This window comes from Acipenser ruthenus, chromosome 5 (assembly GCF_902713425.1).
Source record: "Acipenser ruthenus chromosome 5, fAciRut3.2 maternal haplotype, whole genome shotgun sequence".
In the NCBI taxonomy this organism is placed as follows: Eukaryota; Metazoa; Chordata; class Actinopteri; order Acipenseriformes; family Acipenseridae; genus Acipenser; species Acipenser ruthenus.
Genome location: NC_081193.1, coordinates 13,154,639 through 13,180,624, shown reverse-complemented (window position 1 = coordinate 13,180,624; position 25,986 = coordinate 13,154,639). Strand labels below are relative to the sequence as shown.

General features: G+C 36.9%; 2 protein-coding genes across 3 annotated transcripts; one reads left to right on the top strand and one right to left on the bottom strand.

Moving 5' to 3' along the window:
• Positions 1-4,102: 4,102 nt before the first annotated feature.
• Positions 4,103-7,600, top strand: LOC117402780 (UI-like). Its single transcript, XM_034004228.3, has 2 exons — positions 4,103-4,217; positions 5,184-7,600. Exon 2 carries the CDS (start codon positions 5,210-5,212, stop codon positions 5,717-5,719), a length of 510 nt encoding a protein of 169 aa, XP_033860119.2. The 5' UTR covers positions 4,103-4,217; positions 5,184-5,209; the 3' UTR covers positions 5,720-7,600.
• A 3,295-nt stretch (positions 7,601-10,895) lies between these two features.
• LOC117402387 (tripartite motif-containing protein 54-like) lies at positions 10,896-25,781 on the bottom strand. 2 transcript variants are annotated; one of them, XM_034921166.2, is made up of 9 exons: positions 25,454-25,781; positions 22,503-22,675; positions 20,438-20,609; positions 19,610-19,705; positions 18,865-19,098; positions 18,133-18,155; positions 17,518-17,642; positions 16,874-16,957; positions 10,896-12,288 (listed from the first exon to the last, which is right to left on the bottom strand). In XM_034921166.2, the coding sequence occupies exons 1-8, from the start codon at positions 25,619-25,621 to the stop codon at positions 16,878-16,880; spliced, it is 1,071 nt and encodes a 356-aa protein (XP_034777057.1). In that variant the 5' UTR covers positions 25,622-25,781; the 3' UTR covers positions 10,896-12,288; positions 16,874-16,877. The 2 variants fall into 2 exon arrangements, with proteins under 2 accessions (XP_034777057.1, XP_033859359.2); XM_034003468.3 differs by having other exon boundaries at positions 16,883-16,957.
• Between the last annotated feature and the right edge of the window lie 205 nt (positions 25,782-25,986).

The following is a 25,986-nucleotide window of genomic DNA, read 5'->3' as shown; positions in this document are numbered from 1 at the left end:
TCCACACTGCTACACAACTACACATGTTGATTACTCTATCATTTTATTTGCTGGCCTCCCATTTAATCACTTGTCATGGATTGATCCTGACCCAGCTACATCGATAAGGAGGAAGGACTTTTTGGAGCTGGAAAACTGGAGTCAGGAATTGGTATAATAAATGTTTGTCTTAAGGGAATAGAGAAAATAATACACTAAATTGGCTGCCACTTCACTTGTGATGTAAGAAAGTCCATCTGTGCTTTTTACCTGTATGTTGTGACTTTTACAGTCATTTTTTCTCACTCTTGTTGATCTAGATTCCATCTTAAGTTATACAAATGCAACACAAAACTATCTTAAAAATATATGCTTTGTGGATGTACTGTAACTTATTGCCTTCCTGCGCACAAGCATGCATTGACAAATAAAAAAGATACAAATAAGGTATTTATGTTATCTTTAAAACAACCACTAATCCAGTCCTACTGGCGCTCTAATATGGTTTTTCGAACCCAAAAGATTTGAAAACACTTACTTTTAGTCCCCTTCAGAGTCAGATCTACTCATCAATTTGAAGGTTACTGAAACTGTTTTATAACAGGACATGCAGTTTTATACTGTATGTGACAGAATACATGTCATTTTTATTGATAAGTTATGATTGGATCAAACGTTGTTGGGCAAAGGCCACTCTCTGCAGCACAGTCACGATTTTGTAACTGGTGTGCTTTTAGTCCCTCTGGCCACAGTGCGTATTCCAACCCTTCTCCTTGTTATGTATGGGGACTCGTGTTTAGAGCTGTAGGGTCGTTTATGGCTCGAAGTCAACATGACTCATAAAATACAATTTTTTGTGTGTGTGTGAAAATGCGGGTCAAAGAAATCATGAAAAAATAGCAAGTAAAACGAAATTGATTTTCACCAATATGAGTGATGTATTGTAGAAAAGAACAAATATTACATTCATTGAAATGTTATGCGTTTTTTTTTAACCCCACTATAAAGGTTTACTGTTGAAAATCCATTCTGAATGATTTATTGTTGTAACAAGTCATCTTCTAACAGCGTTGTATATTTTTAGCAGCTCAGTTCATTCTTTGGTCAAGTTTTAAAGTCAATTCAAACAGTCTATGAGTGAATGCAAAGTGAGTTATAACATTCTTGTAATATCTCACATGTTCCCATTTCAAACAGAGCATAAACTGCTGCTGCATTCCTTACTTAACTATAATGTGATATTTACTTCAACAACAAAAACAGTTTGTTTTTGGCTACAAACTGAAGTATGGAGTACTGTATAACTTTGACATTAAACTGTGTGGACAGTACACTGACAGTAAAATTACTAAAGGTCATGTTGTGTAAATAAATGTAAATGCTGTGGTAAACATGTGTCACATACACTGCAGTCAGTTCATATCAAATTTACATCTCTTAAACTGCGTTATATATATATATATATATATATATATATATATATATATATATATATATATATATATATATACAGACGTGCTCAAATTTGTTGGTACCCCTCCACAAAAAACGAAGAATGCACAATATTCTCTGAAATAACTTGAAACTGACAAAAGTAATTGGCATCCACCATTGTTTATTCCATATTTAATAGAAATCAGACTTTGCTTTTGATTTTTTATTCAACATAATATTGTAAATAAGAAAACAAATGAAAATGGCATGGACAAAAATGATGGGACCGCTAACCTAATATTTTGTTGCACAACCTTTAGAGGCAATCATTGCAATCAAACGTTTTCTGTAGCTCTCAATGAGACTTCTGCACCTGTTAACAGGTAGTTTGGCCCATTCTTCCTGAGCAAACTGCTCCAGCTGTCTCAGGTTTGATGGGTGCCTTTTCCAGACTGCAAGTTTCAGCTCTTTCCATAGATGTTCGATAGGATTCAGATCAGGACTCATAGAAGGCCACTTCAGAATAGTCCAATGTTTTGTTCTTATCCATTCTTGGGTGCTTTTAGCTGTGTGTTTTGGGTCATTATCCTGTTGGAGGACCCATGACCTGCGACTGAGACAGAGCTTTCTGACACTTGGCAGTACATTTCGCTCCAGAATGCCTTGATAGTCTTGAGATTTCATTGTGCCCTGCACAGATTCAAGGCACCCTGTGCCAGGCGCAGCAAAGCAGCCCCAAAACATAACCGAGCCTCCTCCATGTTTCACTGTAGGTATGGTGTTCTTTTCTTTGAAAGCTTCATTTTTTCGTCTGTGAACATAGAGCTGATGTGACTTGCCAAAAAGCTCCAGTTTTGACTCATCTGTCCAAAGGACATTCTCCCAGAAGGATTGTGGCTTGTCAATATGCATTTTAACAAATTCCAGTCTGGCTTTTTTATGTTTTTCTTTCAAAAGTGGAGTCCTCCTGGGTCTTCTTCCATGGAGCCCACTTTCGCTCAAAAAGCGACGGATGGTGCGATCAGAAACTGACGTACCTTCACCTTGGAGTTCAGCTTGTATCTCTTTGGCAGTTATCCTTGGTTCTTTTTCTACCATTCGCACTATCCTTCTGTTCAATCTGGGGTCGATTTTCCTCTTGCGGCTGCGCCCAGGGAGGTTGGCTACAGTTCCATGGACCTTAAACTTCTTAATAATATTTGCAACTGTTGTCACAGGAACATCAAGCTGCTTGGAGATGGTCTTGTAGCCTTTACCTTTACCATGCTTGTCTATTATTTTCTTTCTGATCTCCTCAGACAACTCTCTCCTTTGCTTTCTCTGGTCCATGTTCAGTGTGGTGCACACAATGATACCAAACAGCACAGTGACTACTTTTCTCCATTTAAATAGGCTGAATGACTGATTACAAGATTGGAGACATGTGTGATACTAATTAAAGAAACTAATTAGTTTGAAATATCACTATAATCCAATTATTTATGATCTTTTCTAAGGGGTACCAACAAATGTGTCCAGGCCATTTTAGAATATCTTTGTAGAATAAGCAATAATTCATCTCTTTTCACAGCTTCTTTGCTTTATTCTATGACATACCAAAGGCATGCAAGTATACATGATAAAATAGCTTTTAATTTCATCACTTTTCAGGAGGAATGAAGCATTATTTCAATGAGCTGTAAGGGTACCAACAAATTTGAGCATGTCTGTATATATATATATATATAGTTTTAAAACACTATGCATTGAAACAGGAACGGTGAACGTGAAATAAATCATTAGACATATTTAAACAGGTCATTTGGATAGCTATCTGTCAGTCAATACTGAATTTGTTAATAAGAAACAATAGGGAGACAATACGTCCAATTATCACATTCACCTTAGGGGCGAATCTACATCTGATCCACAGTCTCAATGTAGCCTAATAATTATGTTCATGCACGCACGTCAAGAAAATGAACAGTTAAACGTGTGTAGATAAGCAATACATGCATGTAACTGACAGCAAAGCAAATACATACATACATACATACATACATACATACATACATACATACATACATACATACATACATACATACATACATACATACATACATACATACATTCAATATAAAATGACTCAATAAAAATAACTTAACCATAAATGGGCTCGCTCTGTTACTAAAATAATGTTATGATAATGAAGGATTATATCATTAGGAAATAGACTGGGAGAGAGGGAAAGCAGGGAGCAGTCCAGAGTGCTGAAGCGGATACTGCACTATCTATTGGGGGGGAAAGTAGTACAGCTTTTTACCATATATATATATATATATATATATATATATATATATATATATATATATATATATATATATATAATCCTTACATTATTATTAGGATTTTTTTAGTGATGCATTTTGTTCTATCAATAGCATGTTTTAACTTATTACAGACTGCCTGTGACTTGACTTTTTCTAGCCCACGGCAAAGTTTTGGATGATTCATTTATTTTTGCCACCCTAACCTTCCAAAAATAACCAATAGCCCATCCCTATTTAACTGTCGTTTTTTGATGGTCCAAGTGTTTGCAACCTCTGATATCACCCTTATTTACGTTGTGTTCAAAAGTACTGTTTCAATTTACAAGCAGTACATGCACTTCCACTGACGTCAATGGAGCTGTCTTGGATGTATATAAACATTCTGCAAGGAGCGATCGAGTCAAATCTCCATCAAGCAGGACTTTTCTGATATTCTGGGTTCTTCCTTCCAAGCTTGTGTGGAAAACGTTGTGATATTCTTCTACGGATAATTTAGTAAGTCGATACTTTCTATTGTGACTCTCTACGAGGTTGAACTTATGTACATTTAGCAGTCTGCAAGAGGGACTTTGTACATAAGTTGTGTTTTAGAAGTCTATAATTTTTTAAAATCGTCAAATACATGTAAATATCAGTTTATAGATATATATATCTCATATTTATTGTATCATGAACACACATCCTAAGCTGGAATGTAAGATTGCTTATAGACTATAATTATCATGATTACATTCCAACCAGTGTGAATTGGTTTATTACATTTGCTTTGTAAAGAATTATAACTTTGAGTTGTTTTAGAAACAACTGTGATTGATGTTTATTAGTTTAAATGATGGCTTTCACCGGGATACTTCATTACAGCAGATGCAGTAAAACGTGTAATGCACTGAAACTAATCCTGTTTCACTTTCAGTGTTTAGTGTTCCCGGATCAGTTTATTGCAATTCTCTAACTGTAGAGTTCTATATATAAACATGTATAATGTATCCTGAATTCTTCTTCTTCTTCTTCTTTTACCTTAATTTTTTTCAGTTTTTAGTATTATTATTAGTGTAAAATACTTTTAAAAATACCTTTAATAATATGGAAATATACACTATAATTAATCTACAAATACAGTTTTATTAAGTCAATATGAAGGTAAATGTACTGGAAATATACAGTAAGAATTTATTTGGACTTGATTCTCAAATTAAAACTTTTATTTAGGCTACATATGTCTGACAGAGGAAGACTCGTATGTTTTATGTTGTTAATTACTGGTCCTCCTGAATAAAGTTTCTACTCTGAAAAGCAATGGGGGATAAGTGTTCCACATTAATACGTCGATATATTATGAACGCTTTCATCTTACCCTGGCTTGCAAACTCTCAGTTAATTTATATTGTAGTTTATAACCAAATTCCGGTCTTTTGCGTTAAATGTTAATTTGCTTTGTGTTTTGCTTTGTTTTCTCTTCAGACCTAGAGTATTTTAAAGCATCCAGCATGAAGACAACTCTTTTGGTTTTGCTAACAGTCAGTATATTACTTGTGTCTCATATTCCACCCAGTGTCTGCCGTCCTATGGGCACGAACACCTTTAACCGTCATGGTTACAGGCTCCAGGACCACCACGTCTTGGTAAATGCTGGTGATAATGCTATGTCCTACCTCGTGGGAGAAAAGCTGCTTAGGTATTTGGAAAAAAACCCTAGATTTCAGAAAAACCTCTCTCAACTACCTCCCGACAACGTTCAGTTTGTGAAAACGCTGTCCACAAAAGGCTTGGCTCATCCCGCGTACAACATACAGGTGGTCGACGGAGGGGAGCCCTCGAGGGAGGAGGTCATCAGCCTCAAAGACTTATCAGAGCTCTCGAAGAGGGCCGAAGACCCTCCCATCTCTATCGATCTCACATTCCACCTCTTGAGAAACATGATCGAGATGGCAAGGATCGAAAATCAGAAGGAACAGGCGGGTCTGAACCGCAAATATTTGAATGAGGTTGGCAAATGATAGCGTCAACATAGGAAAAAAAACGGTTCTCACCAACGAGCGATTAACAACGGCACTGCCATGTACATGCCCATGTTATCAATCAATCAATCTTTATTTTATATAGCGCCTTTCATAGTGGACCACCATCACAAAGCACTTTACAAGATGCAGTAACAACAAGAAAATCCATAATACTTTAAATACAGAGAAATGCATAATACATGATATACAGTAAAATAAAACAATGCATAATACATTAAATACAGTGGAAAGTTCGTAATAGTAGCATAATATATGAAATAGTACATGACATTTCTTCATGTTAACCCTATTACTAAGCCTAACAATTTACACCACGTTCATTACACTAGCTTCACTGAAGCTATTGTGGACATTTGTGTTCACTGGGATGGGCTTTGATTTTGGGGGTGGATGTGAAACACATCTTGTGTTAAATATGTTATTTGGCTTTATTTTAGAGGGGAAAATTGTAGGTTTTATTAAAAACTTAATTATGTAAACATGCATTAGAGGTTACGCTAAGAATTAAGCAACTTGTTTGGCAAGATTTACAATGTTGGAGAATTATAGGTTATGATCCAATGTATGAAATGCAAATAGGCACGTCACACAAAAGTAAAATATGCTCATATGTAAATTAATTAATTAATTACCCTTTTTTGTTGTTTTTTTTTCTTGTCGTAAAGTTTCAATCACTGTAATTGAAAGCTAGCCCCAGGTAGAAAATGCAGTATAAGTAAAATACAAACTACAATACTTTAAATTATAATGTGTATACATTTTCTAGGAAATATGTTACTATCCCATGAAAAATGGTATCCAGACAAGAACATTTTTAGTCTGTATTTTATATACAACTACATAGTAAAAAATGATTTTCCCAGTCCTATAGATGGTAGCTATTGTGAAACTATGTATGTCCTCACTTTTTCTGTTGAATTTTGATTAACAATCCTAACCTTTGCATCTGGTTGTACATTGGAGTATAATTTTGGGCAGGTTTCACAATGTATACACCATATATTTAAGATTGGCTTTCTTTTTAAAGAGTAAAATCATGTTTTAAAACAGCAATACAGTTTCAAGGTGGTGCACACCTATGTAATGGTTCTTTTGTGTTTTCCTTACCCCTCAGTTTTACCTCTCTCTATAGCATACTGTGTACTATAGCATACTGTTTACATATTGGGAGGTGGTATACTTGAAAGATATGTGTTAAAAAGTAAGGACAACAGATGTGCTTTCCTTAATCAAACACACAATGTATACAGAACCTATGAACATTATTCAAGAGGTGGTAGAGTTACAAGACCCTTAATTATTACATTTGTAAAGCGATAACTAAAGGATGTTTAAACACAAATTAAGTAATTTACTGCTTACTACAACCACTGGGCAGCTTGAAAAGTCCTTATTTTGTCATTGCTAACCTCACAGGGTTGCACATTTGGACTGTGGTAAGACTGGACTGAATGCATGGACTGATTCTTTCTAGAAGTGTAAATGGGTATGATGTTCAGCAGTGCGCATGGCTTCTTGGTGAGATATATTTTTCTTGAACAAATTAATTTCAAATTCCACATCCATCCCTTTGCCCTAAGCCACTACCTTTCCACCAAACCAATACACTATTCAGATGTCTTTAAAAGCATGCTAGTATAAAAAAAGTTGTACAATTTGTGAATTGTTTTACTGAAACACAATAAACATTCATAAACAACTGTTTAGCAGTAAAGAAAAGCTTTTTTGCCATTTATATTTTGTAATAAAAAAATCTGAATGAAATGTCTGTCGACTCTGTCAAAATTGCTTATATTGGGGCACTGTAATAAAGATAATTATTTCTGTTTTACTGATCAGGATATATGCATGTCATCTACAAAGCAAATAAAAATGACACATTTCTCTTACAGCTAGTTGAAATTATTATACATGATTAAGATAGCATGTATGATGATTGTTTGGGATCATTAACACTAAGAGTACACAGCACAAATACCTTATTGTGCAACACATCTGTGAATTGTTTAATCTCAATGTCTCATCTTTAATAATAGTGTGTTGATAGGCCAGTATCATGAAAGAGCTTCTCCTTTGCCTCTTATTCTGAATTAAGTGATCTGTCAGAAATTTAGTCTCGCCTGTGACCGGTTAGTTTTACAAAACTGTTCACAAAATGCAGACTATTTGGGTGTTCACAATAGTTATTTGTTTAGTTATGGAAAATGACTGGTTTCTTTGAAAAAAATGAATGGTGCAAACCTTGCACATTTATTGATATTGCGTGTTAAGCACAAGTGTAATTTGCTAGAATGCTGTTTTGGTGTTATCTTTCCTTATATACAGTACCTGTCTGCAGTTTTCAGTGGAGCTCTTTCCTAGCTCTCTATACAGGTCAATAGTGTTCTGGTTAAATGCTCACCTCTACACAGCTGAGCTGTGATGACAAAGACATCACAGCATAGGATTTTTCTTAATTATAAGTCCCAGCAGGCAATAACACCCAAATATCATACTCTGGGTTTTAAAAACGAATAACTGTATGGAGAGTGCTAAGGTGCATGTGCAAGAAGCCACTGTAGGGGAAAAACAGCAGCTTTGTATCCATAGTGTAAGGCAACTAATTTGATGTCTGTCAATGAGTGTGCACGTTACCAATTGCTATGTTGGTAAATTTCCATTTATTGATTCCAGTATTCGCAAGTCATACACTTACAGCTTAAACATTATCGATAGATAAAACAAAATGTAGCAACTTGTTATGAACAGAAATCAGATAGTGATCAATTACCTAATTTTCTGGAAGAAAGCTCAAGTATGGAGGTGGTCTGTTATCAGGAAATGATTCAGGTACTCACTGGCACTAATGAGTGCCTGTCTTATATATCTTGCCTAACTGTGTGTGTGTGTGTGTGTGTGAAGCTGAACTTTGTGAACTCTGCTGACACTTCGTATTTCCTAACAATATCTAAACAACTATCAATTTTATTGCAGACACAGAACATACATCTCTTCTACAGAAGGTCAAATGTACCCCACTTTATCAGCTCCTTGTTCCTCTGTATCCTGTTAGCTGAGTTTGGAAACATCCTTCCACCTTGCAGCTGTGTGGAGCCACAGTGTGCTCACAATATTTGTTTAACCTTTGTTGACCTTTCAATAGCATCTAAAGGGCTCAGCACTTGCCCAACATATCTTGCAGTATGGTTGGCAAGATGATACACATTCACCATTGTGCACATCTTCCGCTTTGTATAACTGAAAGAGTAAGTAGCTTCATATTAAATGTTCTTATTATTTTTCACTGCTCCCTTACATTCTATGACATTTTAGGTGTTTAGGTGCTTGGACTAGGAGTGCTTTCTGTAGGCTAGATGTCTTTATAGAAGTATAGCACCAGCACCATCTAGTGCAAAGCTGTGTATTGCCAGAAAATCAAAAGGATACTTGTGGCAGATGATGACTAGATTCTACTTCAATAAAGACACTTTGGGTGATATTCCAATGTTACATATAATCTATGGCAGGCACCTAGAAGTAAAATTATTGCAAATGATTTGGAACTACGTACTCTTGAAATATCCCAGTTAAATTGTATTTACAAAACAGGTAATGATAGCATCATTTGTTAACATTACTAAATTAAACAAGTCATGTCTTATCATTACAGCACAGTGATCCGACAATGCCAGGATTGGTAGACTTATGTGTGCTGGGTCTAATTGTAATATTTTTTGCCTGTGGTGAGCAAACTCATTTGTTAGCCATTATATAATGACAGGAATGGCAATGTTTTAAGACTTGTCGATGGTTCATTAGGAAGTGCATATGCCTTAAGGATAGGAGGACTCAGTTTAAAAACATTAACTATTGCAATACTTCAGACCTCTGAACTGATGCTCAAAATGGTAAAATGCTAATCTAGGAAAAATAACATCATTCAACACAGTAGATGAGTTATACAGTCTCAGTCCTAGGTTGGGGTTTACCTCTATATCATTTTTGCATGTTTTAATTATTTCCAGACACTGAAACTATTTGCTTATTTAGTTATATAGTGTAGCTTTCCTTCTACTACTGTATCCCAAACCAAAAGAACAAGCACTGTTTGAACCTATAAACTGAAACCCCTCTGCACAACACTTAATATGTTGTTGTACCTGAATGGATATCATTCTACTATGCATGAATAGTAATGCCTATACACTTCTGAAACACTAACCTGTGTAACATTTCATTCTGAAGACTGTTACAAACCCAGCAATGTCAGCAATTGAGTTCTGCTTAAACAAACTCATTAGGCTTCAGTTGTGACTTTGGCGTGATCAGACGTGTACAGCTTTATAGACGGGTGTCTAACCTTAAATACAATCAGATTCATTTATACTAGTCTTGATGGACAAAAATAGCTGGGGTACAACTGCATTTGTAGTACAGGATACTCATTAGAAGGTTTTGTAATGACTGGACAAATGGAAACTGATGGTAATTTGTTAAACATGTCATAACGGCTTATACCCTTGCTTCTCTTAACGGAAGATCTTCTGGTGTATGGTGGAGAATATAGCAGTAATACTTCAAAAGTAGTTGCTGCACACAATGCTTAAGGTTGTCACAGAGCATGTACTGCATTTCACTTTTCTGCAGCATTAAGTAGTCATAGATGCCTGTGCTCTTCCACCTCTCTCTGATCTATTCATGACCTCTTGCTATTATTAAGCACATCTATTTTCCCTGTTTTATTCTAATGTTAACTCACATTATTATTCCTTCACTGGTGTCACACATTTTGCTATGCTTTTACTATGGTACCACAGTTAATGTTTTTAAAGGGTAGGACAAACCAGAAAACAAAAACAAGAGTATAATCTGCACAGAATTTTCTTGAAATGTTTCCCCTTAAAACCAATGTTCAAATGTTGGAGTCAAACACAATAATCTGAAGTGAAGGCAGACAGTCGACTATATTGACCTTTTCAGAATCATAAACCAAAAGACCACATTTCAGGAACAGTTTCACTATAACTGCATGCTAAAGTGTGTCCAAGTCCATCATGAACACAGGAGTCGCTGGGAGGTCACGTTTCAACCCAGACTGGGTTCGGACACCCCAGCTATACAGGATGTAAAAATAATCAGGGTAGCAAAGACAATTATGGACACATAATTCTGTTTTTTTTCAGTTTTTATTTATAACGATTATTTTGTTTTACTATTTTAAAGATATGTACAATTACAGTGTATTCAGAAATAAATGTTGTACATGGAAATCATCAGTATTTTTTGGATGGTTAACATCAAACATGTGAATCAGTGGCTTCTAAACTCAAGAGCATACTGCAGATCACCTTGTTTAAATAAGCACGTGTGCATCATTATAAATAACAGCAAGTGATATAAACCACAAAAAGGGAAGGTAACATGAATAAATAACAAGAACTTCTAAAGCTGGGCAGTGTTTTAGGAGACAGAGACAACCACAGCTTTTTTTTTTCAAACTCTTCAACCTGTTCAATTAACTTTTTTGTTTCTTATCCGTTTCTTTCCAATATCCAACCATTCTGAATCTTTACCTACTAAACCTACCAGCACTTACTGTCTGTTTCAAGCAACACCTGCCCCACCACCACCACCACCAGCATGTGGCAGGTTCTCTCTTTCTGGGAGTTTCACTACCGTATTCTTTAGTCTGCAGTTCTCACCAGCAGACTTTTGAATATGGGTTTCACCAATACCACTTTGGCCAACTCCCTCATATTACATATTGTCAATTCAACTGAACGGGACTTAAACTATTTTCGTACACAATCTTAACCACGCTGGTTGTCTGTGTCCATTAACAACCACTAATGACAGTAAAGATTCAGAATGAGTGGATATTGGAAAGAAACGGATGAGAGTTTACTGTTATTGGTGAAATAATAAACCAATCATGGGTAACTTTTTATACTTATTTGGGATAGAGAATGATAACCCAACAGTTACTATCTCACTCCAGCAAATGATGCTATTCCTTTACAGGTATTTCCTTCAGCTGCCCCTCTGCAGACATGTCTAGAAGAGATTGTACCTGCTCTGCTGGTAAGTATAAAACAGCACAGCAGTTTGAGCTATTTAAACTTATAGAGTGAGCTTAACTAGACACAGCACACAACACAGGTCATATTAACACTGGAATAGGTCAAACTAAGAGATACGAGTGTGAAATTATTACCTGGTATGCCTGGGAAATATGTGTGTGAAAGAGCAGCTTCTGTAAAGTTACACTGCTTTGGCTTTCTAACCTAAAACATCATAATGCCTTTGACAACATACTGTATTCAATTCATAAAATCCAATTGCATGTACAGAATATCACCCATCATCTCTAACATGTTATTAGTTTGTACAGTTGTTGACATCACTGTGAATTGTCCATGTCACAGACCACATATAGAACTGTAACAGTGTCATAATTATGGGTGGGCAAAACCAACTGCAGACTTGCATTGTCTATGCTAATGATAGGTTGCAACTGGGGCTATAAAGCAAACAATCTCTTCTCTTCATTCTTCACTGGACCTGGGCTGAAAAACAATAATTTAATATGCAAATATGACATCTGAATTCACAATATAAATCCAAATTCAATCTGATATCTGGAGGGAAATTGTACAGTTTAAGTAAGAAGTGCACAGGAAGACAAACAAGCATGCACTAATGGAGAGATAAGTAGCTAAACCATTTTCAAGAAAAGACAGTTTAACCACAGTGTACAATTCATTCCAAACATAAGCAGTAATAATTACACATGACTGTCAATCCTAAACAGTAATTAGCAGTAGAGAAGCATTGCTTTCCCCTGAGGCTCACCACAGGCCCGGAGCTGCTTTGTTTTTACAGCTTTGTTTGGGTTCTTGTGATGGCAACAGTTGTTCAATTTGAACTTTTTGGCTTTTCTTCTGAAAGCAAGGTTGGCAAGTTTTAATTAATTCATATAAAACAGCGAAAATGTGATTATAACCAGGAAAACGTTACATGTTCTGGACAACTCAATATGCCTACAGAAGCCCCAGAATATATGTTGTGCATTTGCATATCTGTGCTCTGGGTGCTCATTGAGAATCTTTATTGATTTACAATGTTTCTCTATCAGCAAAATTAAAACACAGCCCTGTTGCTTTGCCCTCACACGGCCCCTGTAAATCAATCAGAGGGTTTCAGAAAAACATGACAAGATCAGACCCTCTCCGCACAGATCTCTCTATATATCCTCAGGAGGAATGGCACAGCCATGTATATTTTTACGATCATGAAGCTTAAGAGAGTGGCGGGAAGCAGCATTAACTAATGAGCAGGTATGGTAACACAGCCCAAGTGTGTGGCAGTGATGGAAGGGAGGCAACAGACTATTAATCAAACAGAGGTCTTATGACCAACTGAGTAATGTGGTTTTGGGTTCAAAAGGTGAAAAAGGCATCCCATAGGCTGTCTATTTTGAGGGTGATTTTTATTCATGGAGACACTTCGCTTTGACTGTCTTATATAAGAAATGAAAGAACTTAACTTACTATTAAATATTACCTGCTTATGCCGTAATGTGGTGTGGCTGCTGACCTTTGGTAAAGGAACAAACACTGCCTCAGACATGAGAGCTACAAAGGTGGTGGGGAGCTTTATTTAATCAGTTTATGCCATATCATAGCAAGATGACACGGAAAAAACTGTCTATCAAATAAATCCTGTGGAACTTGTATGTGTATGACTAATATCGAGGAGTGGGCTAGTGTAGTTTTCACTGGTTTACTGGCTTTCAAATGTAATAATTTGGAAATATATACTGTAACTATAAATTAAGAACATAAGAAAGTTTACAAACGAGAGGAGGCCATTCAGCCCATCTTGCTTGTTTGGTTGTTAGTAGCTTATTGATCCCAGAATCTCATCAAGCAGCTTCTTGAAGGATTCCAGGGTGTCAGCTTCAACATTACTGGGGAGTTGGTTCCAGACTCCCACAATTCTCTGTGTAAAAAAGTGCCTCCTATTTTCTGTTCTGAATGCCCCTTTATCTAATCTTCTTTGTTCAAGACTGAATAGATTAAATTATTTTAGCCTGTCTGCATATGACATGCCTTTTAAACCAGGAATAATTCTGGTTGTTCTTCTTTGCACTCTTTCTAGAGCAGCAATATCCTTTCTGTAGCGAGGTGACCAGAACTGGACACAATATTCTAGATGAGGTCTTACTAATGCATTGTAAAGTTTTAACATTACTTCCCTTGATTTAAATTCAACACTTTTCACTATATATCCAAGCATTTTGTTGGCCTTTTTTTATAGTTTCCTCACATTGTCTAGATGAAGACATTTCTGAATCAACATAAACTCCTAGGTCTTCTTCACAGATTCCTTCTTCAATTTCAGTATCTCCCATATGGTATTTATAATGCACATTTTTATTGCCTGCGTGCAGCACCTTACACTTTTCTCTATTAAATGTAATTTGTGTCTGCCGAGTTGATGGGCATCATCTCAAAGCTGAAAATGCAAACACATCTTTCAGCACATAAAAAAAGTAGTTCTTAGTATTTAACAAAGTTGTTCACAACTGCTTGGTTTTTCCCAGCTTTGGAGGCAGCTGCAACTAAAATGATAACCTAGGGTGTGAGTCACAAAGCTGCCCCACTGTTTACCACCTGCACTCAGCAATTGCATCTGGGGACTGCACCTTTCTGACCCACACACCTGATATTCAATTTATTTGTTTATACAGGGTATTCCACTGGGATTTTACAACCCTCATTACCAGGTACACCCTGCCAGGAAGAGCAGCAGGGTTAACCCATTGTAATACAATTACGTAAAACAATCCCAAATTAACAAATGGAAGAGTGCTATAGCAATCTATTGGAATGGATGATCTTAAATACATGTTCACCATGGTAGCCTAGCCACAGTCGCAGTGGATAACATATTCAGCATTGGCCTCCTACAGATCGGGGGTTAGATTCTTTGGAGAAGGTATTTCATTTAATGACACAGCACAGTGTGCAGAAAACTGACTGCTTTAAATGCAATCATTTTTTTTTTTACTTTTATTAATGGAAGATAGTAGCAGTCCTCAGGTAGCAGTTAATAGAGAATAGAAACTATATAAGATATTACCACATTCTGTTCATTTTTTGTGAATGGTCAATACTGTAAATAACCTATTTATTTAAAATGTTGAGCAAACACAGTTTATATCATTGAAAGGTGGTTACATTTGTTTAAAGATGGCACTGTATTGATGTTTAGCAAATCATTTCAGGCTTAATTTCATAATATCATCCATCACTATTGTTAATGCACAGCTCAGTATATCGCTGGAACTACCCGCAGCCATCAGATTAGCACAACATAAATATATCTGCGAGGCAATGGTAGTCCAGACCCACTCCAGTCTCACTGCATTTCAATCAACATGACCACCATTTCAAACTGCACGCATGCACAGCTTTATATGCAACCAAAACGCTCAATGAAAGAGAGAACAGAGAGCAAGAAGAAACAGCACAACTAGTAACTGGTTCAGAATTAATCAAATAGCACCACTGTATCAGAAAATATTTCCCACTTAGAGCTCACACTATCTATGATCCTCTCCCACCCTCTCATCTTTTTTATTTTTATTGTATTCCCCTCTTGTACCAACGTCTTTATTTCTACGTATTTCTTTTATTTTCTTCCCTTTTGCATTCTTGTCTAAGTGACATACACTCCACACTCCAAATGAGTATATAGTGGAGCTCAAACCATTCCAATATTTGAAGACAATGAAAACAACTTCTCTTTGTCATTGAATTTAAGTTTCTATCAGTATTTCTAAATGTATTTTAGAATCCCTTTTTATTTGTTAATACCATAAATAGTTAATATATTTAAACTAATTAGTAACAGAAAATGCATAGCTGGATAAGGGCATCTGCTAAGAAATAAATAATAATAATAACAGCATTTCTTCATGTATAGCATTTCTTCATGTATAGCATTTCTTAATGTACGTTTGTTGTTAACAGTTAATAAACTAAAAAGGTGGCCCTTAAAAGTGTGACTGAACTCGACACTATTTAGAGCGACTGGAAACATTATGCATGTAATAGAAAGGTAGACGATATCTGAGAGATAACAAGACTTCTGAATGTATTAAGGTTTGATACTAGAGAGGAAAACGGTTGTCTTAAGTACTGCTATTATCACTTTTTGTCAAGATTATAAACAGCTCATGCCCCACCTTTTTGGGGTAGGAGTTAAGCGATCAATATTAGGTCCTGATAGCCTTAGTGCTAGTGTAAAGTCCAAAAAAGAGGAATGTACATTTTTCGAACTATTAATCCACATGTATACACAACCCCCTTGAAGTATTAAGAATCTGTTCAGTAGAGCATACTCAATGAATGTACATGGAGTACAGTACAGAGGTTATTCAGTCGAGTCGAGTGTCCTCACAAGTGTCGTTATAAATAACGTATATGTTTCTTTATAGAAGCTTGTTTTTAATTTATACTGACACATTTTCGACTCACAACCAATGCTGAGCTGTGTTTCATGCTTGTGTTATGCAGCTATGCTTAATTAGAGCTTCCAGTAATGACTCCTGTGTCTGTTCTGTGACAGTCTGCTGTTCGAGAATCACAGCTTCTCACATTAGAAATGTGTTGCCTTATGAGGAAAAAGTTCAAGTAAAAATAAAAAGTTATTCCACAAAGATTTACCTTGTAGATATGAATCTGTTAGTTATTAGTCACTCTCCAAGTTATCTATGTTTTATAACAATTACAAACTTATTCAGGGGTCTATTTAATGATGTAAACAGTGGAGGATATAACTACTGTTGCCTTTTTAAATCCTGATTTTTCACTTACCACATTTCACTGTATTTTTATTGTACACAGTAATGCTATTAAATTGGTCAATCAGCCTGTGGTGGTGGTGGTGGTGGTGGTGGTGAGGGGGGGGGGGGGGATACATCAGCAGGATTAATACAGAGTTAAAAGCCTAGGCGCTTCGTCACTAGGCCATAGACCGCCACTGTTTTGGTCATAGTTCCTATATTTCTATTGCACATGCATTTGTAATGTGTTTTAGTTAGGTACTACGTCCATCAAGTACAGCAAGGTCTGCTTGTCTCACTTTGCTAACCATTGGTGCTTTGCTGGGCCACTTCTTCTTCTTCCTCAGCCTCATATACCGGTTCATTGTCACCTCCCTGGGACACTTAAAAAAAAAACAAAAAAAAAAACAGGACTGATTAAATTGAGAATCAATTCCCACGAAAGCACCAATCATGTTGCCTTCTCAAGTGCACTGTAACTCATTCTAACCAGCAGAGGGCCAACTACATTAATCAGATGCCAATAATTAATTAATTAATTAATTAATTAATTAATTAATTAATTAATTAATTAATTAATTCCAGCAGCAGTTGAAACAGTGCTAGTAGTGATGATTCAACTCAGGTCAACTCAAATTGGACTACTTACACGAAGCACCAACCCAAATCAGCATGATTTACAAGTGTGGCTAAATCTTTACTAACCACCTAATTATCTCCAGGTTAAATGGGGAGCTGTCACACTTTTTTTTTTTTGTAAGCTGCTCAATGAAATTGTGATGGAAACTTGGTGTTTTACTGAGCACACGTTCTTGAAGATTTCAGAATATAGGTTATTGTCACCAAATCAGTAGTAGGTGTGACAAACTCATAGATACTTAATTAGAATATAATGCATAACTGAAGAGTTCTACCAGCTGTCTGTGCTTGTGTGCTGTTGTACCTTGTTGGAAGTCTATGGTTCTCAGCATGCCGCTAACATCTTCAGTGTTGATTATGAAATGATCCATGTTCTCGTACCCTGGCTCAGTCCTCTCCATGTTCGATGCTTTGGCAGTGTCTGTCATCCTGAAGTGGGAACAGCATAATAGTCAGAATCGGACATTGGCAATGAGAGATCAGGGGGACTTTGAAAAGTAATTTACTAAATAAAATAAATCACTTATAAATTATTAAATGAAATTATCTCATTGACACCATTTCTGAAAATCTGCTGACTCGTTTGATAAATGATATTTAGAATTGCAATAAATTACACTCAATTAATAAGAATTACTTGCAGGATAAACATAATATTTTGTAATTATCTGCTTTATATGAGATGTGTTTGTTACTATAAATGTAAAAAAAACACAACAGTGAAACTGTGAAACAAAAGGTTATCAGGGATGTCAGGGAATAAATACTACAAATGGTGCCCTGACAAATCTAAAAAGTCAATACCAGGACACTGTAGACCTGTCACCCAACAGGAAATAGGAATAGAAACGTAATATCAGTGTAGCTAAAAGAAAAGTAAAAAATAAAATGTGATTGGGTGACTGTGGAGTTCACTTACTTTTTAATCAATTCCTTAGCATGCTGTGTGAAATGAGAGAAAAGCAAGTTAAATTCAATGTGTGATTTAAAAACACAAGATAATCTTTATATGCTGCTCTAGAAGCGAGTTTCTGTAGTTAACTAACTGTTAACACAAAATGAACAACTGTTAATGCATTAGTAAACGAGCTGTTAACAGTTAATAAACTGAAAAAGTGTCCATAGAACAAAGCATGACCAACATGGGTCTAAAGAAATTAATAATATGCATTAATGTTCCTTTAAAGCACACTTCAACATTTTAATTGCTTTTAATTGCTGGTCAGTGTTTCATTGCTATGCCCTACATCTCAATGACGTGATCACAGCAAGAGTCTCCATCACTGGTCATTGACCTGATTAAAGGCTCTTACCCTGCCACCTGATCCCATATGTTACTGCCCACTCACTGGCAAGGGCAGGGGGAGTGCAAAATGATCTCCCAGACAGGTCAACTAGCCAATATTTTGAAATATACTGCAGACGCCGAGACATTTGACGAATAAAAATAACAACATACTGATGTAACTCCAACAATATATATATATACACACACAGTACAACATTTTTTGTGAAGGTTTATATGCATGACAAATTTATAGTATGTAAAATAATTCCAAGACAAAATTGAAATATTTAAATCAAAATATTTGAGCAGTGAACACAAAATCAAGCGCAAGAAAAAAATATTTAAGGGGAGAATAAGACTCACCTGTAGGAAAGCGGCCATCTGCTGCTCCTCCATGGACTGGATGCATGTCTCCACCAGCTTGGATGCTCCCTCCAGATAGTCCCCGTACTGCCGGCTCAGAGCCCTGACATGGCCCAGCTTCTCATCCTGCTCCCGGGTAATACACAGCAGGAGCTCCTTCTTCCTCTCCTCCAGCACGCTGTAGAGAGCGTCAAACTTCTCACACAGGTGCTGCTTCTGCCGCTGCCCATTGTCCTGCAATCAAAAACAAAACTGATAAAGGCAAGGGTCAAAATGAAAACTGCAGCAGTCGTCCATTTCAAGTGCTCCTGTTCTGCCATGTTAGATGTTGGTAAGATACCAAACCAGAACCTCTCTTGTCAATTGCCCAAGGCTATGATAAGCCTAAGGCTATGCACACATTAATATAGCATGGAGCAGTCTCAAAAGTAAATAATTTATCGTCCATTTTAAATAACAGACTTCACTACTGATGTCCTCTCCTTGACTTTCATGAAGAGGCACTAATCACTGAGGAATTGGTCACATATGCCTTCAGGACAATTTCACTGATTTGCAGACTTGTCACTTCAAGTCAGGGCTGTCATGGCTGCATTGTGGCACAGCTGCATATTTACAGTGTTCTGGCAGGTGTCTCTTTTTAAATGTTTAACCTCTTTCTGCTGTTTGGTTTGTACATCAGTGATGAACTGCTACATACAGATGTGGTTAGTTGTACATATAGCATGTAGTCTGCTCTGCTTACCTCAATAGTTTTACAAATTCCCTCCAGTTGGGAGATCATAGCCTGGATTCGGTCATTTCCCGCCACCAGCACAGCAATGCCATCACTCAGTTCAGTCTGAAAGGTAAGAATCCCTGGTATTACATTAAAGGTTGTGAGCTTTTCATAATATATCAGAGAGACTGCTGTCTCTACAAGCCTCCAGTCATTCCTTGGCTGAGAGATGTGTGGGCTATAACCTATAAGTCTACATAAACAACAAACACTGACTTTATTAAATATAAGGTTTAAATCCTGTGGCAAAGGTATACAAATCACCCAGTGGCAAAATGCATGATCACAACCTGGTTTCCTATTTCATCTTCTCAAATAACGCTAGCAGAATAGACCAGCTTAGATGCCACAGTTCTGGCTAGGTCTTGATTCACATTTAAGAATAATAGAATTTCCATGAATAGATACTCATCTCCTCTTTAAATATGTGCTAATATCTGAATGTGCAACCTGTCCCAAAAATACAGTGGTACCCCAAAAACCATTTACTGCACAATGACTGGATTTCTGAAATGGGGACTTCTATGACTGGTACAACATTCAGGTTCCTATTCACAAAGGGATTCTTCCAGTGTACAGTTCTTGCCATTATCACATAATAGCTAAAACAATGCTAATGTTACAGATTTAGATTTAGACCGCAATAACTAATAAGGTTCACAAGGAAGCTCTTAAATTAGCCTCCTGAGTTATGTATCTGAAGCTTCTATGAATAACCCTACATTGTCATACCAGTCTTGGTTGTCAGACTCCATGGCAAAACTCATTTCCTGCACCTGTCATACACATCTGTACCTTTTGCTGTTGATAAACGTTCTGTAGAGGAGCCACTTCACAGTCCTTATGAGCTCCGAACACCTTGCACATGGAGCAGGTGGGCGTCTCGCAGGTCAGGCAGTAGATGTTAATCTTCTCTTCCTCATGTTCCTCACACATCAGCTGCTGCTCCAACTTGGTGTGGATGGGCCTGAAAGAGGGGGAATTTATACTATGACAGCTTAATCTGCAGAGCTTTACATCAGACTCAACAAGCCAGGATGGGATGATTCCTGTGTGTTATTTACTTGTTAGGGTTACATACAAGGTGAGTAGAATACTATAGGGTATACCATGGTGTTTTTGAGAGGTCTGTACAGCTATCGTGAAAAGTTTTGCACCACCTAGAACTTTAGGACTGACCCTTTTTTTAAAACTATATGAACATAATTTAGATATTTTATTTAACACCATGTAATGAAAGAAACTACAAAATGATATTGCAAAAGTCTACTGGAAGCCATAATAGTAGTACAATATTTCATGTTAGATTTAAAAATGTCGCATTTTTCAATTTTTGTCAGTTTTTCGTTAAGTATATGGAAAACTACAAAGCACTATGTAAAGTGTTTGCAATAGTGTGTGCCCAGATTCTTTTCATTTTCATTATCATTGTGCATGTTTGTATTTCACTACGCCATGTTCACAAAATACGGCATGCCCACATTGAAGCATGCATTTTCTAGCTTTCAAATGCATTCTAAATATGTCACAGTGTGTCCAGTCATTGCTTCATCCTCTGAATGGTTTACTTTATTGGTCATATCTACAGAAATTAAATTACAGTGCTGTTGTGAATTTTTTTTTTCAAGCTGGAACATACTTGGTTTCTGTTCCTATCAATCAAACATCTCATACAGTGATATTCAAAATAATAAAGCTGAAGTTTCAGATGTCCACAACACAGGTCATTTAGATACAGATTTTATACAGGATTACATATGAACACTATCTGGTGGTTCTCCTTGGAAAGTGCCTGTACAGGTAAGGTTATGGGATTTGTAAAGTCCATGCTTCAAATCCAATCATTCATACCAGTGGCTGCTTAGGATGACTGAAATAATGAACTACTCTTGGACATGGGTAGCTGTTTAATTGGTTGAACTAAACAATTGCGAACATGGGGAGACTACTGGCTGGGCCAACTTTGCCCACTTCTGATTTAATTAATGTATGGGTTAAATTAATGTATGCCCTGTTTTATTTGTTGCCGACAGTATGTTTACTTTTTCATGGAAAAACTCCAAATTGCAGTCTTTCTTGCTGATTTGTATTTCTTCAATAATACATTATTTGCTAATATTTTTATTTTTTGTATGAAAAAAAACACAAATAGAAGATTTTATTTGATATATTTACTATGTTTGTGAGTTCACACCAGAGTCAAATTATTTCAGAAATGCACCACTAGGTGCTTGATTACCAGTGCTCTTCAGATTTCCTGAACTGGAATTTAAGCCAGCCAAAACACAAGCCCTTGTCATCAAGGCAGGAGATATTGGGATCCCGAGAGGCCCTCTCTGACTGACAGCTTGAAAGGTGTTAAGCAATGTGTTTGCTACACACATGGAATGGAGTACAGAAATGCACTGCATGTCTACATAGTTACAGTTGTAACTGGATTCCAAAAGCAGGGCAAAAGTAAACACATGTGTTCTATGGGAGACATCTTGTAAATAGAACCACCACCATTCAAAATGCATTTGTTTGCATCAGCGACGTAGCTATGGGTAAATGAATATGCCGCACTGTACTGTTCTTGTTTCAACAAAATTAGTTAATTGTCTGCATTGGTCTAGCATTTGGTCTTTTTAACACCTTGATATATTGAATAATTTCTGACCCTTAGCTATGTGGCTATGCGATATCCATTCTATGCAATAGCCATACTTTACAAAGTTTTTTTTTTGTTTTTTTTTTTACTTTGATGTAATAAACATTGCTATGCTTTTACCATGTCATTATACGACACTAAACTTGTATAAATGATGTCACAAAGGATATCCTGGTGTGCAATCACAACCAATACAAAACCATAACTGACCTGGAGGACTCCTGTTTGTAGATATCGATGATGTTTTCCACAAGGAGGTTCCTCTGCAGTCCGTAGACACCATGCCGGTCCAGGATCACTTCATGTCGGCAGGAAGGGCAACGGAAACGCCCCCCCGAGGACGCAGTTGTGGAGCCTCGCGACTGCCACAGCGGGTTAGAAGCCTGGGAAGCAGAAAAATAGACGCTAAAAGAGGGGCCTAATAGCCTAAATTACAACGTGTCACTATCATTCTCAGTCCCAACAAGTTGCAGGGTTTCACTTACTGTGCCACCTACTGTACTTAAGCAATAAAATGCTACAAGGTGTGCATTGTTGTGGAACTACTGCACAGCTAGGTGCGTTGTAAGAGACGAGCAGAAGATAAAGAGCCATATTGTCAAATCGTTTCCTCTATTCTTTAATTAACTCCTAGTTTTGTAAGGAGAAAAAAAAAGTTATTGTTACAAAATGAAAAACTAAACACATTGAGAGTGCTAAAGAGGACTTGAAATATATAACTTGTTAGGTTCTATATTTGTAAAATGATCAGGTGTTTTACCTGGAGTCTGGAGTAAACGCTTTGAAAATAAGACCCATGGTCCTTACTGGTAATTGACAGCAAACCATGTGGTAGTACTTTGTAAAAACCTAGATTATAATCCCCTAATACCCACAATGCTTCTGATAAAGAAAGTTCGTAGAACGTTTTTCAGCTATTGGATGAGTGAAAAAATTCAGACTGGCGCTTTCAGTATACTGCCATCAAAAATACGATTTCACATCTATCGGCATATTGTACACTCATAAATACTGTCTATTATGAGTGTCCTATAAAACTAGTTTTGCATCGATAATTTGAACTGTTTATCTAAATCACTTCCCTGTAAACAAAGCCAGCAGGTTATTATCTTATTTAGCATAACATTGTACTACTGGTCAGCCTCTAAGGATGCAGCATCTGAGCCTCTCACTACTGAGTAGTAGAGGAATTATTTGACCTCATAACCTACTAGCATACAGAAAAAGCAGCATCCTATTTATACATTCTGTATACAGGAGACATTCTGCTATTGTTCTTTATAATAATAGAATATTTCTACTGTATACTTGACTTATTTGTTAGTTATGTAATTTGGCTGAAGTATGCAATAGCATGCAGTTGTGCTAAAGTACTTGTTTTGTCTAGGCCATTTGTGATGATGAGGAGTATGTAATGATATGATTTTCATTTCCCGTCATTTTCCAGGTTTGAGAGAAACATACACACTTCATATCTTCCCATGGAAAAAAGATGCAGGCATTCAAGTACCTAGCTTGCTAGGGTAGTGCTAGCATTCAATCATATGTAATACTGTGTAGTAGTGGTATGAAGAGTCTACAGGACATTTTTCCTGGTGTCAAACCAGCTGCTGTGAAAGTGTGGCTCGCTGCTCGGAAATACATCACACTGAATAGAAAAGTCTTTTAACAGTTGGTAAGTTAGAGAAGACCAAGTTAGTTTGACAACCAAAGTGTTAGCATAGGGGTACAGGAATAATTTGTACCCACTGAACTTCCATTACTCTTAATTTTGTATCTGGTGATTCTCCCGTAATGTGTGTTTTAAATCATCATGCACTCATTAGTCAATTTAATACTGACTGCATTGCATCTCAGGCATGCTCAGAGAGGCTACACACCCATACATAAATCAAGTTGTAAACACTATGTTAAAACTAGGCAGTGTGAAAAGTTGTGCAAAACTGAAAACAAAGGCCATTTGGTCTCAGATATAACAAGCAGCAGTGTGAAACTGTAGTTTGGACTGGCAAAAGGAAAATACTTATATTGCCCTATATTGTGGTGCGAGGCAAACTTACATCTAATTCCATGGAGACCCCTCCAATGGTTGTGTCTGCTTTTGACACGAGGAAATATCTCCTGTAGAATACCTCAGACTTCATACCATACTAGCCAAACAACCAAAGCAAAAACAACCTACACCTTTTTCCATGGGCAGATGCAACATATAACTGAGTATGCTTCTGTAATAATATGCAGGTCGTCTTGAACTTTTTGAACCCTCTCTTAGTTATGCCCATCCTGACATCTAGAAGAGATGCAGGGCAATCCTTGAGAGACCGCAGGAAATCTCAATCAAATGTGCTGGTTATTGCTGATTCCAGGCCATTAGATATGCTTTTTATATAATGAGTGACGACAGAGGAAAATGATATCCAATTTTACTACTTGCTATTTTATCTCATTTTTTCAGCTGAGGTTTCATCAATACAAAGTTCTCACTCTGTACCATGACCCACCCTTAAGACCATCAAAAACAATGACAGCTGACTGTAGCCTTGTTCTGAACAAGTACATTCACTGCATTCTGGAAAGAAGAAATTAAAGGTATATAATGGGCTAGTGGACAATATATGATACAACAGGATTAAGTGCATTTTTACAGAAAACTGTGAACCTAGTTGTGTAATTAGATGCAGTAGTGCTAACAGAGTTGAAAGGTAAAAGTACTACACAACATGTAGAATATGTTACAGGCTTATAGATGTGGTTATTTGGTTAAAATTTGAAGCCCTCTAGTTAACGTGTTAGAGGAATAGCACTCCAACTGTTTTTTGCAACACAAGCATACTGCGTTTTATAACATTTTTAGAACAGAAAAAAACTAACGGACCACAGAAGCAGCTCTTTGATTAAAACAGATTCTCAATGCTGAGGGAAGGGCACTCACACTAGTTTGGATGACATTTCAAGTGGTCCGTTATCCCCCCTCCATACACACACGGTTTATTAAACAAACAACAGAAAACATGTTAAAATAACAGTCCAACTGAAAACCTGAATACAAGATGAATGCTGAGTAATATCCAAACATTGATCAGGCAAGTGTATGTGTTCCTAAATCAGCAAGGGATATGATGTCGACCTTGAAAATGTTAAGCAAACAAACAGGCCCCTACCTGGAAGACGTCGTTGGCACACTTCCTGCAGAGATTGTGTTGGCAGGGCAGGATCACCACGGGCTTGGTGAACATCTCCAAGCAGATGGGGCAGATGAGCTGCTTCTCCAGGTTATCCATCGTGTTCGAGTCCCCCAGCATCGGTTTGTAGCCTACTGCAAAGTTCATCCCCTCTTCAGCGCACAGCAAAACTCTTTGAAAGTTGTTAAAATAACAATCTTCCCTTTCTCTCTCTATCTGCTCTCTCCCTTTTCCTCCCTCACACTCTCTAGCCTTCTGCTCTGCTGCTTCTCCCAGGAGCTGCCTCCAGCCGAATGATCCCAGATAATTTTAGCAACACTTTGTTCAGGGTAGAGTTACTGTTATAAACTTCTGATCACACAGGGAATTGGACTGGGGGGGCAGGGGGGCTGCGTGCATTCCTCATTCTATTTATACCTCCTGAAATGTGAGTGATGGGGACCATTTGTCCATACTGGATCAGATGTTCTTTAGTCATAGAGCCATGAAAGACTGCTGGAACTGCAGATGCT